The sequence below is a fragment of the Eleutherodactylus coqui genome, chromosome 6, assembly GCF_035609145.1.
Source record: "Eleutherodactylus coqui strain aEleCoq1 chromosome 6, aEleCoq1.hap1, whole genome shotgun sequence".
Lineage (NCBI taxonomy): Eukaryota > Metazoa > Chordata > Amphibia > Anura > Eleutherodactylidae > Eleutherodactylus > Eleutherodactylus coqui.
In genome coordinates this window covers 50,318,716-50,335,176 of record NC_089842.1, presented here as the reverse complement: position 1 = coordinate 50,335,176, position 16,461 = coordinate 50,318,716, and the positions used below count along the sequence as shown (strand labels likewise).

Here is a 16,461-nt window from a genome sequence, read left to right as displayed (position 1 = left end):
ATACACTAGGAGATGTGAGAAATATAGCGCAAAAACTCGGGGCAAAGAACGCATCTGGACCTCTATAGGCTAAATGTGCCTTTTAAATAAGTGCAGTGGGTGGGGGTGCTATATGCGCATACGAACAGTCTCTGTGTGCGCAAAAAAGTACAGGACTATGCGCACAGAAGCGCGCAAGATGTTGCTCTGAAGCATGTGCATTGAAGAAGTGTATATATATATATATATATATATATATATATATATATATTTAGATGTAGCAGTGCTGAAGTAGATTCTTAAGGGTACATTCACGCATAGCGGAAATAGTGCAGGTTGTCCGCAGCAGAAAATTCCAACCCAAAATCAGCAACATTACGGCTTCAACATCAGAGTCAAAATCTGCGCCATTGATGCGGATTTTGACTTGAAATCAGCTACTGACTTTGGCCTGCCACTCCTCTCACCTCACGCTGCAGCCGCCAGTCAGGTAATGCGCCCATTCCACATCACCTGACTGGCAGCCATGGTGCTTAGTAGCAGCTGCCAGGTGAGCGCTGCTGCATGCGCTGCAGCGAGATGCTACTTATTGCGAGCTGAGAGGAGCGGCAGGCTGATTTCATTTCCAAACCCGCTCCAACAGTTTGGGTTTTAACAGCTTTTAAATGCTGTGGCTTTTGCCGCAGAAATTTCCCCTGCGGAGAATTTGCCGCACTTTCTCTACGTGTGAACCCTGAAGGGGTATCCTCATCTCATGATGCTGTGGCATATTTGCTAAAGTACGTGAAAACAGTACAACTAGAGGTGGGCCTAACTCTCGGACTACTTGGATGCCGACCACCCAGCATGTTGCAGTTCATAATGGATGGATAGAAGTGCCGCTGTGCTGGGAAATGTTGGAAGGCTGCAGATCAGCCGCGGAAAGCCTGACATCAAACCTGAACCCCGCGCTACGGATTTTGAAGTGTATTTTATTGCGTACTACTGTGCGGAATTCATCCCCTCATGGAGAAGAGGTGGACTCCGCACCCGAAACGGTGATAAAATTGACAGACCGCGAATTCCGCAACGCATGTCAATTTCCGCATGAGTTCCGTACGGATTATTTCCGCAGCTTGTGGATGAGATTTTCAAAATGTCATCACTTGGTTGCTACGATTAATGCCGCGGATCTTCTGTGTAGAAATTCCACATGGAAAAAGCGCAACAAACCCGCCTCGTGAAAACGTACGCTAATGGAGAGGCAGCTCCTAACTAAAGGGATAGGGTAGGCCTATCAGAGACTCAGCTCTGCTACATCCAATTAGGAGAGTATAGCAGTACGTTGTCAGTCCTGGGCCAAAAAAAATCATCTGCAGACCTTCAGGAATCTACAATCAATCCAGATCAATCCTGCATGTAGCGGCCCTACAGTGAGACTATGTTCACACGGGGCGGTTTCAGCAGTACATCCTACGGCCGGCTTCACACGGGCTTATGTATTTTTGCACACGCCTCAACACAACATATTTGCGCTAGATAGAATGCGTTTTTGTGTGCGTTTAGGCGCATTTTATTGTAGAGGATGTTCATTAGTGCAGGACAGACAAACACGTCCCCCATTTAGTCTAATGAGTTCCGGATGTGCTCATTTTTTCACGGAATTGCCCAGTGTTTTACGCATTTCCTTGCATATTATGCGCGCATTTGTGCACACACCCCAATAGACTTTTATGGGGATCTTGGGTGCGCAAACGTGCAGAAAGATAGAGCAGGTTCTATGCTTTTTGCACACCGGCAAAATCGGGAAATGAGAACAAACCCATTGATATCAATGGGTTCTGTTCTTTCTGTACTGTACTTACAATTTTTGCGCGCAAATATGCCCGTGTGAAGCCGGTCTACTACTGTCAACTGACATAAGCAGTTAAGCCGGATGCACACGACCATATTTGCAAAATTTGTGCGTGCAATACGCAATGAATGGAACCCGTTGCTTTTAATGGGTTTGTTCACAAGCACGTATGTTTTGTTTGCAATTCCGTCACACAAAAAAATATGTAGCACGTTCTATTTTCCAAGGAGAGAGAAAATTTTGAAGTCATAAAAATGAATTGCCCAATGGGAGAGAGCATGGTTGGGTTTTTCTTTGGCGTGCGCAAAAGCTATAGTAAATACATAATTGTACGTGCAAATACGCAGCGTCCAATGCGCAAAAATGCAGCACAAATAGGCATACGCTCGTGTGAAGCCGGCCTCAGTCTAAATCCTACAAAAGACATCTCAGTATAGAGATATTCAGAGCAATGCATGAGGGCTCCTGCACACTTGCGTTTTTCCTGCGCATTTTTTCACACGATATTGCTGCGTTTTTTCACGCGATTGTCAATGGGACTTTCTAAAGTTAAAAACGCATCACACAAAAATTGCAAAGCACCAACTTGCGATGCGTTTTCAACATTAGAAAATCCCATTGACAATCGCGTTAAAAAAAAACGCAGCGATATCGCAGCATTAAAAAAACGCAAGTGGGTGTGAGCCCTAAAAGTGAGCATGACTCGTAGCACAGGTACTACCCACAGAGGAAGTAGTGTAAGCCTCACCATTGACTGCAGAAAACATTCAATGTCATACGGATTCATAACTCTTCCTACGGAGAAACGTCGCCAGCGCGATCATGTTGCTAGTCATTATGATGGATGTCAGTATGATATTTAGAGAGCTGTTAACCCCCATTGGCACTATGGGGAAAGGAATGAGTGATGAGGTTGAGACTATAATGACAACTGTGGTTAGACATCAGCACAGTCTATCAGAATGAGATAGGGACTTACAAGTGACTGCCCACCAGCACCATTCTTAAAGGGGGTGTCTAGTTGTAAACTATTGATGTTCTATCCTTAGGGTACATCATCAATAGTAGATCAGCAGAAGTCTGCCATCCAGAATCCCGACTGGTCAGCTGTTTACCACGCCATTGCAGGAAGCAGACAGCTCCATTCCCACGGCAGTGGCCAGGTATTGCATGCCAAGTTCCCATTCACTTAAGCGGAGACTTTGCCTGTAATACCAAGCCTGGCCACTGCAGTGGGAACAGAGCTGTCTGCTTCCTGCAGAAATCAATAGCCCTAAGAATAGCTGATCAGTAGAGGTCCTGGGAGGCAGACTCCTACTGATCTACTATTGATGGCCTATCCTAAGGATAGACCATCAATAGTTTACAACTGGACAGCCCCTTTAAAGGGATTATGTCATCAGAAAATGACCTGTTATATAAATCACATATTTTGTAAGAATTTTGGTTGATTTTTATTTATTTATTTTTCTGGTCCCAATCTATATATTTTTTAAATCATTGAATCCTGCATTTTTTACACTGACCACAGAGCCTAAAGGCCCATTTGCACGCAACATTTATTGCTCAAAATTCGTCCAAACGATGGCTTTTGAGCGATAGCCATTGCATGTAAATGCGCGTCCATCGTGCACTTATCATGCACTGTTCGCTCATCGCTGACTTCAGGTCAGCATGAAATCCATTGTCCCTGATAGCAGAGACCACATCCTAAGTTCCCCTGCGGGCAGCGCTGATAACTTTGTATGCAGCCGGCAGCCCACAGCACAACAATGGGCATGTATTTAGAGAACAGGCCACCCGCTGTTCTCTAAATACATGCAAATGAAGCTTATTAGCTGCTAATGGGCTAATTAGCCCATTAGTAGCTAATGCAAAATGATCGCTCAAAACTGTCAGAAACTGACGAATTGTGAGCAGTCATCTTTGCATGTAAATGGGGCTTTATACTAGTATGTTACTTCCTGATCTGTAGAGAAAGCTTTGCAGCAGTTATCTCACAAACATCACAGGCCGGATTACACCGAGGGGTAACACCTATATGTAGGTAACACAGGACCCCCCATTCACAATAGGTATAGGCTGTGACTATCTACTCCACCCCCCCTGCAAAATGACCTCTGCACAGGTTACAGAGCATGTCTACAACAGTCTTCATACAAGTCAATGGGTCAGCTCCTGTCTATTGTGTGAATGGCCCATGAGACTGCTGTAAGGCATATCTTCTAAATGCTCTTCATGCTGTTAAATGTAGCTCAGGCAAGATGGCCGCCCCCATAGTCATGTATAGACAAGAGAATAAAAAAATTCTACAATCAGAAAATTAAAACAGATTAGAAAAATGTAATATGTTTATCTATCTGGTTTTAATTAATACAAAAAAAAATGGCGATATAGTCCCTTGAAGTGACCATTCAGAAGTGGATCATTGGGCACAGAGGCAAACAATAAGGGTTCAAGATGTTGAGATATGAGACACTGTAAACTAGATCCTTGAGAACGGTTCTACTGTAGCTGTCACTGTGCCTCCCTACTGTGTTAGCCTGGGACAGAAAATATTGGTTCATTCCCAACAATGTTTGATTTCAAGGCACAGGGAAAGCTATGGTAGCCCTACCGTCCTAGGATTCCACCAAACAACACCACATGCCTCATGGGAAAAAAATCATAACATTTCTTATGTCGGGGAAGGATTATGACTTCTCAGTAATTTCTGGGTAGGTAAGACCATGATTGGACTTGAGAAAAAATTGAGAATATTCCTAATGAGTTATAAATAACAGCTAGAACCCCTTTTCCCACCCCAAAAAAATGAAATATCTCATAAGTGGTTACAAAAAACTTCAATGTATGCCGTGATGGGTAAACTAAAGTTGATTGCTTTGTAATAAGAACCATGTAACCGCCTAACAACTACCAACTAAATTTCGGGAAGCCCCGTAAACACAATCAAGGTCTAAGCTTCGGTTTCTGGTCAATCTTGAGGACAATGTGTGATCACCAGAGCTTGTAGGAGGGAAATTCCTGAAGTAAAACATGCTAGAACCTAATTTCAGGAAACTTCTTATAAATAACGGCCAGGGTTAGGATACGGCTGAGGCTTGATAAGCTTGAGGTTCCCTACTAGTTAGAGCTAAAAATTTGGAGCTAAGATCTGTTGGAACCTCATGGGAGTATATTCCTATATATTCAGAGGTCGGCTTCACAGCTTGGTATGAGGCATAGGCTGGCGATACTTGAAGGCATTCAACACCATGCATGGCAGACCAGAGCTTTTTCCAATACAGAGTGCTTTCCTAACTTCATGCTTTGGTACAAATGTGATGACTTGTGATGCATCGTATAGTCGTCTATATACCCAATGTCCTTGGTTTCATCAAAAATCTTGATGCCTCCTTTTGTAAAAGTCCAATATCCATTATTAAGAGTGATTATTCAGGGTCCTCTAGATGAATGTCATATCAGAGGTGTGAAAATAAAGTGCTTTTTAATGAAAAATAGCTTAAACGTATGCCTTGGCTAGGACTAAAATGCAAGTATGTAAAAATCCTAGTTTAGCAAATCTAAATATGGCTTCAGCTTTCACCCACAAAAAATATAATATATATTTTTTCGGACAGTTATAAGCAAACAATAAACCATTTGATGTGCACTAGGTCTATGCAATGGGACTACACAAATAAATATACATGTACGTACATACAACAACAGCACACCCGTTAGATGCAACCACAAGTAAACCTTTCGAAAATCTGAGCGCAATTATATACCCAGCTAAGTGACACCAACGAAACAGGAACTCGTGAGGGGTTACCAAAATCAAAGACAAAAATTCTAAAAGAATGATCAGAATGTCAGAGAACTTTCATGCAAATCCTAGGGAGTTCTGCTACATTCTCATGCAGATCCGTTAAAACCACCAATTCAGCATCATCTTCAGACCAATTTATGTCCTCACAGGAAACAAATGCAAGAAACATACAGAAGGAATTAACACAAAAAGTTGAAATCCATGTTTCCATCCAGATTTAATTGTCACTGCATAGTTATAGATTGCACCCTATGGTTTCTGTGTAAGAGAGGCCCGTAGGGTTCGGGTAACTGATGCAGAAGTCGGGTCAATGACCACAGTTTCAGCCATGATAAACCATAGTGGCAGCCATAGCAGACAAAAAAGTTTTAAAGATGCAGTCCACTCCTTATAGTATGTTCAATAGAATAGTCAAAGTCACAAAAGTGGCAAATGGTAAATGACAACTGTAGTCACTATTGATATTAGCATTGGTTGAGCAGGAAAAAGGGGTCTCATGAAGACTACCCCTGTCTGTAGGCCTTACCAGGTCATATAGACATAAAAGAGTGAGAGCCTACACCCAATGACCTCTCTGTGAGCCACATGAATGGTTGGAAGAACAGTTCCTGCTCTGACAGACCAGGTCCATTCATGCGTTAAATGGACGGCCATTCATTTAAATGGCTGCCGTGTAACTTTGCCCACAGAAGGTGTTGGAGAAGCCGGACCTCTTCATGAGACATCCTCTTAAAATTGAATGGGGTGGTGGTGTTATTGCTTTTCTATGACTAGCTAGAAGGAGTGTGGAAAGGGAAATGTCTACATCTCTGAGCATATTTTTGGCTGTAAAAAAAGTGGTTGTTGGTCTTAGTCTTGGTCTAATAAGCTAACAAGAATGCCAGTAATAAATACTATAATATTTTTCCCCAATGCCAAAAATATAGATCTAAATGGTTAAGTTCATATCTGACTGGAATTATTTTAAGTTGCAACATACAAAGTACAAGTGAAAATTCTAGGCTGAATACAATATCATAAGTAAAAAAATTATTCCAAAAAGTTGACTTACTGAAGTCTACTATAATCTATCATGTGACATGTTATCCTGCACTGCCCATGATATCTGTGTTCTTCAGCTCATTTTCATTCGCCATGCATCGTGAGCAAATGTTTGGGGTCTATCAAGCTTTTCCCATGCTACCATAGATGTGGCCTTTTTTTTTTTTTTTACTAATTCAGGGAATCGAATGGTCAGCAGTGAAACACCAAGCATGTACAAGCATTGGAGTACCTCAGCTAAGTAACCTTTTATGATCACTTTTTTATTTATGATATTATACGTGAAATAGAATTTCCATTGATATGTAAAATTATTCTCTATCCACAGGATTAGTTTCAACATCAAAAAGTTTGGTGATAAAAATCTACTAAAACTTGGTTTGCAGCGATATAAAAATGAGTTGTGAAGCTATTTCTATAGAAACATTCAAATTAAAAATATAGAATGATTTCTTTTTTCTTTTTTTTTTTCTTTTAGAACAAGTGAATGCTCACATTAAAAAAATCCTGCCAACCATTTACCAAAATTTCCAAAAACTTGGAAATCGGGAAATCGACAAAAGATGTTATAGAGTTATGAATTTGGCCAATAGTTTTTCAAATCCGTCCACTTTTGTGATTTCAACTTGAAATGAAATTGGAGAACAGAACAGTTGAATATTTTTAGCTGCTGTTTTTGATTTCCAAAATTTAGGACTTGGAAAATGACCCTCACGATAACAAAGACCACAGATAGTTGGAACTGTCAGACACTTTAACATCATCCACAAAGATTTTTTTTTTCACATAGATATTTTTAAAACATAGAAAACTAGTTGATCCCACAACTAAGAATGTGCTCAGGGACAAAATAATTGTGATCTGTAAAAAATACGACTTTTATACTTTAATATAAGTGGAGCTGCACTTTTAAAAAGCTGCTTTAGGTTCTGCTCACAAGCAAACAGTAGGACAAGGTCTATGGGAACGAGCAGGTCAATGAGGACCATAGTCTTCGTTGGTACTATGGTCCTCATTGGGCGTTCCTTAATTCGGCACAAAAATAGACACATCAATTCACCTACAAACCAGTGACTGTAAGGACGAGTTATGGTTTTTCCTTGTAGTGCCCATACCAGATCTTACAATTAATGACAATTAGCAATAAATGACACTCAACTCCTCCACTCCCCCAACACTACAGACACACACAAAAGATAGAGAAAGTCTTGAGGTTTCCACACCTTGCACTTTTGAAAGTATTAATGACACGTCTTTTTATAATTTCTGTTTTTCTTGTTTTTACATATGTACAGAAGTTCAGTGCTAAAATCAGATGCCCCAAGACATGTACCAAGGTCCAAGTTTTCCCTTGCACTCTACGGTGAGTCCTTCCCCTACCAGATAAGGGTAGGAGTAGAAGGTGTGAAGGAAATAAAACTGGTTTCCTACTGTCTTCCCGTTTCGGAAAATGAATTCACTGTTTTTTGCTTTTCTTTTTCCTCAATAGGAAAGAAGAGTTCTACATCCCCTGTTTGTAGAGGATACTGTCTGTAGATAGCCCCTCAGAGGTGCCGAGGACTTGGATGGCCATTATGATACAGCTTCTGCTTGATGTGAACCATATTTCCACTGGTGTCATCATACTGCCGCGGGTGACGTTTTCGAAAATCCCTTAGGTTACAAAACTTGGGAATCCATGACCAAGAGTTGTCTGTGAAGAAGAAAACAGATTGAAATATCTTAACCAGATCAAACCCAAATTTTTAAAAATATTAGGTTATTTTATTCTGGACACTACGAGAAGAACCAGATAATTTGAAAGGACAATAACATTTGAAAGGAAAGAGGGGACAAAAAGTAACACGTTGAACAGATATAATCACAGAAATCGTAAGTATGGTGAAACCTATTTGTAAAAGGCTAACCAAAAATTTCACTGAAAAGTTGTTTTCTGGAGGAGTTGGGGTGAATGACTAGAGTGCGTAATATACAGTAAGGCAGAACTGGAAATGAGTCATAGGAAATCTGTTTTGGATAAGGGGTGGTCTTCTCAAACAGATGGTCCTTTGGAGAGGCTTTACTGTATATCACTGCCAAACGTACAGGCTCAAACAGAAGAGAGAACATTTTCAAGAAACTATTACCACATGGCTGTACTCATCAAAGCTAAGGGAATTTAAAAAACAGTGTAGATTAATCATCTAATTGTAGTTGAAAATTAGTCTGCAGCTGAACATTAGACTACTGATAGTCATAAAAGGGGTGGCCTTACCATTTCCCAATCTATTGAAAAGTTGAATAACTTGACATATATGTGAACATGTATATTTCATAAATATATTCAGCTTGGAGCCACCGCAGTTACCAGCGAGGTGAAAACTGGTGAAATGGTAATACATGGATGGCTTGATTCCGCTGAAAGAAAAACAGTTCTTACAGATGGCTCTCCATTCTGGCTTATAGAAGAAGTTTCCCCTCTACGATGTCCATGTACTCTAATAGATCATATGTGCAGGGAAACCCTATTAAATACCCTGTTTTCCTAAAAATACGATCTACCCTATAAATAAGCCATAACCTAATTTTTCAGGATTTTTGGGGAGGCTTGAAATGTAAACCCAACCCAAAAATAAGCCTTAGCTGCATTACATAAAAAAAAGGAATACATTACGTAGCAGGCTTGATCCAGGTCCCTCCGCTGCTCTCCAGAGCTCTGACATGTCCTTCTTGACCGCCCACAGAAGATCACTTCCTGGTGACGGGATTCATAAATCCCACCTTCAGGAAGAGATGGCTCTGATTGGTTCATTGAGCCCTGCATTGCTTGGCTGAGCAGCGCTCAAGAACCAATCAGAGCCATCACTTTCTGGAGACGGGATTTATGAATCCCGTAACCAGGAAGTGATCTTCTGTGAGCAGCCGAGGACTGCAAGAAGCGCATCGGAGCTCCAGAAAGCAGCGGGAGGGACCTGGACTGAGCCTGCTAAGTAAGTATAATAAGACATCCCCCCAAAATAAGACCTAGCACCTCTTTTGGGACAAAAATTAATATAGGGTCAGGGTCTTATCTTCGGAGAAACACAATAACACGGTAAAACAAATAATGGCTGTACAGGCATGGTAATGTTCTAGCCACAAAAGAAAAAAAAAGGACAAATTATCTTCATTTGCTTCCATGATAATAGAAAACAAATTGTTTTGCACAAGTAATGCAGGTCTTGGAGCATTCGTTCTGTAGTAGGAAGTCTCCATTCTGACTTTCCCACAAAATCAATTCTGACTCTTATAAGGCTTCCATGATTTGGTGTTTCAAACATATCTGTTTAAAGATCTGAAGCCTTCCGACCAACAATTTACTTCCACAGTAATAAGAATAAATGTCATTCTTCTAAGCTTAAAGTGGTTTTAAAGCAATTATCCTTATCTCAGGGAAAGAATAATGGAGATTCCTCCTTGGAAATTGCAGAGGTTAATGACCTTGACATAAGATCTGTTACTTCGTGGTCTGGATACTTAGGTTTTGTTAAATGAAAAACTGTAGGTGAAGCAAAAGAAGATTAACAATGGAACTTCCACATGGAACATATGTAACAACTTGAAATACGGTATATACATTCTAGGCCTTCTCTGGCCTTTTCTTAAAATACTGTCATCATTTGGTTGGATGACCACATGACACTCTAAGGCATTTATATATGCGGGTCAATAGAGGGGGACTTGACACCTAATTGTTTATACCATAGAGGACACTGTGGCCAGTACTCACCAGTTATGGGTTGGGGGTTCAGGGAGAACAATGCAGTGCCATCCACTCACCAGTGTAGCAGAGAGCAGTTCCTGCTACACTCACAGTCAGTGCTCACATTAAAGAGCTGTACAGAAATGTATAGAGTGATGTGGGCAGTAGCAGGAGGGTGGGAACTAACTCCAATATGCCCTACACTCAGCAGTGTAGCAAAGAGCAGCTTCATTGTTCCATGACAAGAACCCTGTTCTTAAGTGGATACATTTTCTATTACAGTCATTGTCCTGTATGATGTGATTGTTCTCAGCAAGAGAAACCACGTAATCTTGTAGATATAATATCTTTTAATGGCTAACAAAAATACAGATGTTATAGCAAGCTTTCGAACCTACTTAGGTTCAACAATCTGAAAATCTGTGTCTAAGGTTGTGGAACAATTTCGGAAAGATGTTCCTCAACGTAAAATTGCAAAGACTTTGAATATCCCACCATCTACAGTACATAATGTAATGGAAAGATTCAGAGAATCTGGAGGAATTCATGTGCATAACGGACAAGGCTAATGGTCAATATTGGATGCTCAAGATCTATGGGCCCTCAGGTGGCACTGCATTAAAAACAGGCATGATTCTATGTAACGCAAATCACTGCATACGCTCAGCTTATTATCAGCACACAGTTCAAAAGCCTGCACCTCTGATGGTATGGGGTGGCATTAGTGTCTATAAAATGGGCAGCTTACATAAGTTGAAAGGTACTATCAATGCTGAGCAGTAGATAAAGGTTTTAGAACAACATATTGTTAAGGTTGTGCATCTGGGGCCTATGGTTCTACAGGATCTTTGTGCACATTTTCACAGGTAGGGGTTAATTGAGCCTGCTGGGTGTGGTGTGGTTCTCTGTCACCCAATCCCCCTGGTCTGCAGCAGATAAATAACAGCAAACTCTTGTGAGAGGTTGCTGGTCTTTTTAGTTCTTCACTGTTAATCCCACTCAGAGCTGGTGTGGTTCATGCTTGTCTGTAGTGTCCCTCTCTCCTCCCCTGAAGATGGTCTGGGTACCTGCTGTCCCTTTCCTCCCTGCATTTTGGGGTGCATGCATTGTGTAGGTCCCAGATAAAGACAGTGGGGCCGACCTTATCGGGACGATTACCCTGCTTTTAGGCAGGGGTTTCCCCACTTTCCCTGGTTAGTAAGGGACAGGGGTCCTTCCATCTTTGCCTGGAGAGGTGCAATTGGTCCTTGCAAACACTATGTGGGTGTTTTTGGTTTTAAATAGGACACGTTTACGGTCATTCTGAAGAGTGGTGCTTTAGTGCGCTAAGCGGATGTAACACATATGCTTCCATGCACACAAGTCTCTTTCAGGAAAGGTCGTGACTATTTCAGCAAGACAATGCTAAACGACATACTGCATCCATCACAATAGCATGGCTTTGCAGAAGAAGAGTCCGGGTGCTGAACTGGCCGCCGGCAGTCCAGCCCTTTCACCAATAGAAAACATTCAGCCCATCATGAAATAAAAAAATCCGGCAAAGATGACCCAGGACTGTTGAGCAGCTAGAATCCTACACCAGACAAGAATGGGACAACATTCCTCCCCAAATCTCCAGCAATTGTTCTCCTCACTTCCAAATGTTTACAAACTGTTGTAAAAAGAAGAGTTGATGCTACACAATGGTGGACAAGGCCCTGGCCCAACTTTTGTGAGATGCGTTGCTGCCATCATTTTCAATTTTTTTTTAAATGGAAAAATGTCTTCCTTTCAACTTTTGATACATGATCTGTTCTCCTGTGAGTAAAATATGATTAGATGATACTTCAAAATCCTTGTAATCTTTTTGCTTTATCTTTATTTACATTTTAAACAACGACCCACCTTTTTGTAAATTGGAGTAGTGCATGTATTTATAATATATCTTCTGATGGGTTCAGGTAGCCTTAGCTTTTGGACTAAATAATGCCATAAAAGAGAGGGGACCCATAGTAAGGATTACATCTGGCCCCTATTAAGGTGCTGAGCTTTAATACCAAACACAAATGGGCCTGGTCTTTGTTTCCCTCTCCTTGTCCTATACACAATCCTTCAGGCCAGTTCCCTATGCCCTTCTTTCCAAACAATGCAGTTCTTTCATGGGAAGTGGTTCTGCACAGGTACTCACCCCTTAACATCAAAGAGGATAGGATGACCCATGACTGGGCCTCCTCTCACTTAGGGCTTTATAGTAAGAGCATGGCCTGCCTCACATATTCACTGCTGGACTGAACATTGTATTAGGAGCGTAACTATAGGAGATGCAGAGGATGCGGTTGCACCCAGGCCCATGAGCCTTAAGGAACCCATAAGGCCATTTTTCTCCATATAGGGAACCCAGTACTATGAATAAAGCATTATATTGGGGGCCCTGTTAGAGATTTTGCATGGGGGCCTAGGAACTTCAAGTTACTCCTCTATATTGTATGATTACACAATATTATATATAAGAGAATGGAAAGACCTGGCTGTTATATGACATGTAAACACCCACATTAAGGTACATCTAGGCAAGACTGGGATATAATTAAGTGTATATTTCTACTAAATCGAAAATGAATGCTCAGAAATGGAACTTGAAGCACTGAATGGGTAGCAATTGTTGAACCACTAATAAAACAATGGCCTACAGCACAATTGGGTTGAGTATGGAAAAAATAAAATACTAGAAACCAAGCCATAGATAAAACTGTTGGTATTATTGTATCTTGTCACCACCGGAAGTGTGGGTGGTGACAAGATACAGGCTGCTTGACAGTTTTTAATTGGCTGATTGGCTGCCTCCCCCTGCTTGGGCTGTCAGGCCCTGGCTCTCACTACGAGCGGCTTCTCTGGCGGCATAGTGGCCTCTTCTCCAGCCGCGACAGCGACTTCCCTGGCAGCCTCCCTGCACTGGCAGCATGTGGAACCAGAGAGCGGCGGCGGACACTGAGGGAGTGGCGGCATGGCATCAGGGATTGCACAGGACAGCGCTGGGTGAGAGTGAGGGAGGGGGGTTGGGAAGCTATGGGGCAGGCTGGAGGGGAGCACGGACACTGCAGTAAGACTGCACAGGACAGCGCTGGGTGACAGTGAGGAAGGGTGAAGGCTAGAGGGGAGCGGGGAGAGTGCAAGAACACTCTTGGGACAGTGCTGGGTGACAGCGAGGGAAGGCGAGGGTGCAGTGGGGGGAGGTGGGGGGGCTGGAGGTTAGCAGCACCAACTCCCCTCCACGAATGACTTATGGCTGGCATGGAGGGTTAGGGTGAGGGTTCGTTTCAGTGTTAAGGCTATATTATTAGCTGTAAACGCTTCCATGTTAATGCCGGCCGGCTCTGACATGGTAGGATTGAAAACTAAATTTCTAAGCCTAACACAGAAACAACTCCTAACTCTAACCCTTCATTCCAGCATTAAGTAAATCCCCACACTGCTAGGACCTTTTAGCACCTCGCTGCACACAGCCAATCTGCAGCATGTAAGTGTGCAATGGGAGGATACAGCCCATCACAAGCTCTCCACCTATTCTACTGGTGGTGATAAGATACAATAATACTAAAACTGCGTTGACTAGGAATCAAAAGTAGATACAACAAAATTCATTGGCCTCTGCGGTCTTGTGCCATACATGCAAACAGGACTGCCATGGGTAGCAGGGCCCATCATTGCTGCAGCGCAGCAAACAGAGACTAGCTGGGACCAGCAGAACGGAGTGCAAAGTAATTTAACAGGTGAGTAGTGCTTATTTCTTTATTTTATCAAATTTCCTGCTGTTAGGTGAATTTTCTAAAATTAGGCCATTCCTTTTTTTCTGTGTATTGGAAAATAAGTAGATATTTAAAAAAAAGTCCTAAATTAACCAATTATAACCCAATCCGATAGCTGGTAACCATTTTGCTTTAATCGATAATATATTCTTTCGAAGTACCACAATAAAGTTTGGAGGTTTAACTTTTGGCAACTCTAACAGTTGCAGAAACAGCAATGGAATAAATGGAGAAAGTAGTATGAAGTAAAGAAGGATCTGGAAAGAATTTGCAAAATGATTCAACTTTTTATGTGTGCACTTTTAATTTGTCGATAACAGCCGGCTCATGCTCTATGGCTATCATCTCTAACAGTATTGTAATAAGCATCAAGTTACCCTAGTAGAATGAACAACAGAATATGAGGACAGGTTCCTTCTCTTGAGAAAAAGACAACCATCAAGACCAAAGTCCCGGTGACAGATTTTCATTCCCATGATATATTTTACATACTATGCTATTTGAGGGCTCAGTCACACAGGCGTTTTTTTGCGCGATTTGCGGATCGCATAACGGATGCGCATCCGCAAATCGTGTGACTGAGGCCGACGATTCGCTGAAAAATCTGCACCTAGCAGCGTTTTCAGTGAAAGGGCCGAGCGCTGCCCGCTATCCTCTGCCACAGCTGTGGCAGAGGAGAACGATGTTCGCCCATTGAATTCAATGGAGCCGGCAATACAGCCGGCTCCATTGAAAGCAATGGGCTGCTGGCAAGCGATGTATGAATTTTTGGGGAAGGGCTTAAAATATAAGCCCTTCCCTGAAAAGCATCCTGAAAATGTGTAAAAATAAAAAAAAAAGTATACTCACCTTTTTGCTGCAGCCGGAGTTCAGCCATGTCCGTCCGGCAGTTCTCCTGAACTGCTCTCTGTAGTGTTCAGCATTGAATTCAATGGGAGAACAATCTGTAGTATATGTTCCCAATGGGGTCGGCGCTGCTGCCGCCGGCCCCATTGAGCGCATATACAAGCACCGATTTGCGCAGAACGCAGTTACATGCGTTCTGCGAATCGGTGTGTCATATAATCTCAAACAGGTTTTATTGTATAGTAATTGGGAAAATTACAGGCTTTAAGTACTGGAATATACAGAAACGTACAAATCAACCAAAACAACTTATCCAAACCCTGTAAAACTAAATAAAAAAATTCTAATGTTTATAAAAGCCACCAATTGTTGCCTACAGTTGGACTCCAAGAAGTGGAATAGGGCAAATCAGAGAAGAATCTGTCCCCTGACAACCTTGGTTGTGTTTGTGACGTATTCTTCCTATAATACTGTTTACTGATAAAGACACCTACACAATATCGCAGCTCAAATTGTGCCCCTTATTGAGCCATGCGACCTTTCAGTCTATATATTTATTCTTCTACCTGAAATGTTTATCCTTACTCAATTTTTTCACTATATATCAAAGGAGTTCCCTAGTTGTAAACTATTCATGGCCTATCCGCAGGATAGGCCATGAATAGTAGTTCGTCAGGCATCCCAGGCGGCAGACACTGGGCCAGTGGGTGCACTCATCCACTAAGCTGACTTCTGCAGGAAGCAGATAGCTCCATTCCCACTTCAGTGGCCATTCTTGATATTACAAGCAAAGTTCCCATTGAAATGAACGTGAACTTGATCTGCAATACCGAGCCTGGCCACTGCAGTTGGAATGGAGCTTTCTGTTTCCTGTAGAAATCAGCTCAGTGCATCAGCACAATGGCCTGGCCAACTGCTGATTGGCAAGGGTCCTATGTGGTAGACCCTCACTGATCTATTACTGATGGCTTAACCTAAGGATAGGCCATCAATAGTTTACAACTGAAAAACGCCTTTAAGTTGTCAGAGTGGTTCCTGCAAAATACACGCACTACTGACTCCATATACAAATCAAGTTTAGCCTGTTAGTATAGGATGGATATGATGGACTTGATCTTATGAACTAGGACCATACCTTAAGTGGACCATGTGCACAACCTTTTATTGTGCGCATTGGGCCTCAAAAAGAGGGTAATTTGATGCAAAATAATGCAGTTTCAGTTATTTTATAAAATTAAGGCTGATCAATTATTTTGGCAACAGGGTCACTTTTTAGTTTTGAGGAACAATTCTTAAATCTAACTTCGGGAGTTAAAATCGTCTGGTTTAGACAATTATTTTATGTTGGAAGGAGCCTTTGAGGACAAACTCGTTGCGGGGTGTCCTGCTCTAGGACACCAAGCGATCAGCTGTAATCCTTGGTGGAACATCACAGCAAGTGTTC

The 16,461-nt window shown here is 41.9% G+C and overlaps 1 protein-coding gene across 1 annotated transcript in view; it reads right to left on the bottom strand.

The window, feature by feature from the left end:
• Window positions 1–7,508: 7,508 nt before the first annotated feature.
• TMEM240 (transmembrane protein 240) overlaps window positions 7,509–16,461 on the bottom strand; it is an 80,638-nt gene continuing 71,685 nt past the window's right edge. The window contains exon 3 of the mRNA XM_066572695.1: window positions 7,509–8,358. Coding sequence (XP_066428792.1) covers window positions 8,210–8,358 — 149 coding nt within the window. The 3' untranslated portion in view covers window positions 7,509–8,209. The remainder of the gene's footprint in view (window positions 8,359–16,461) is intronic.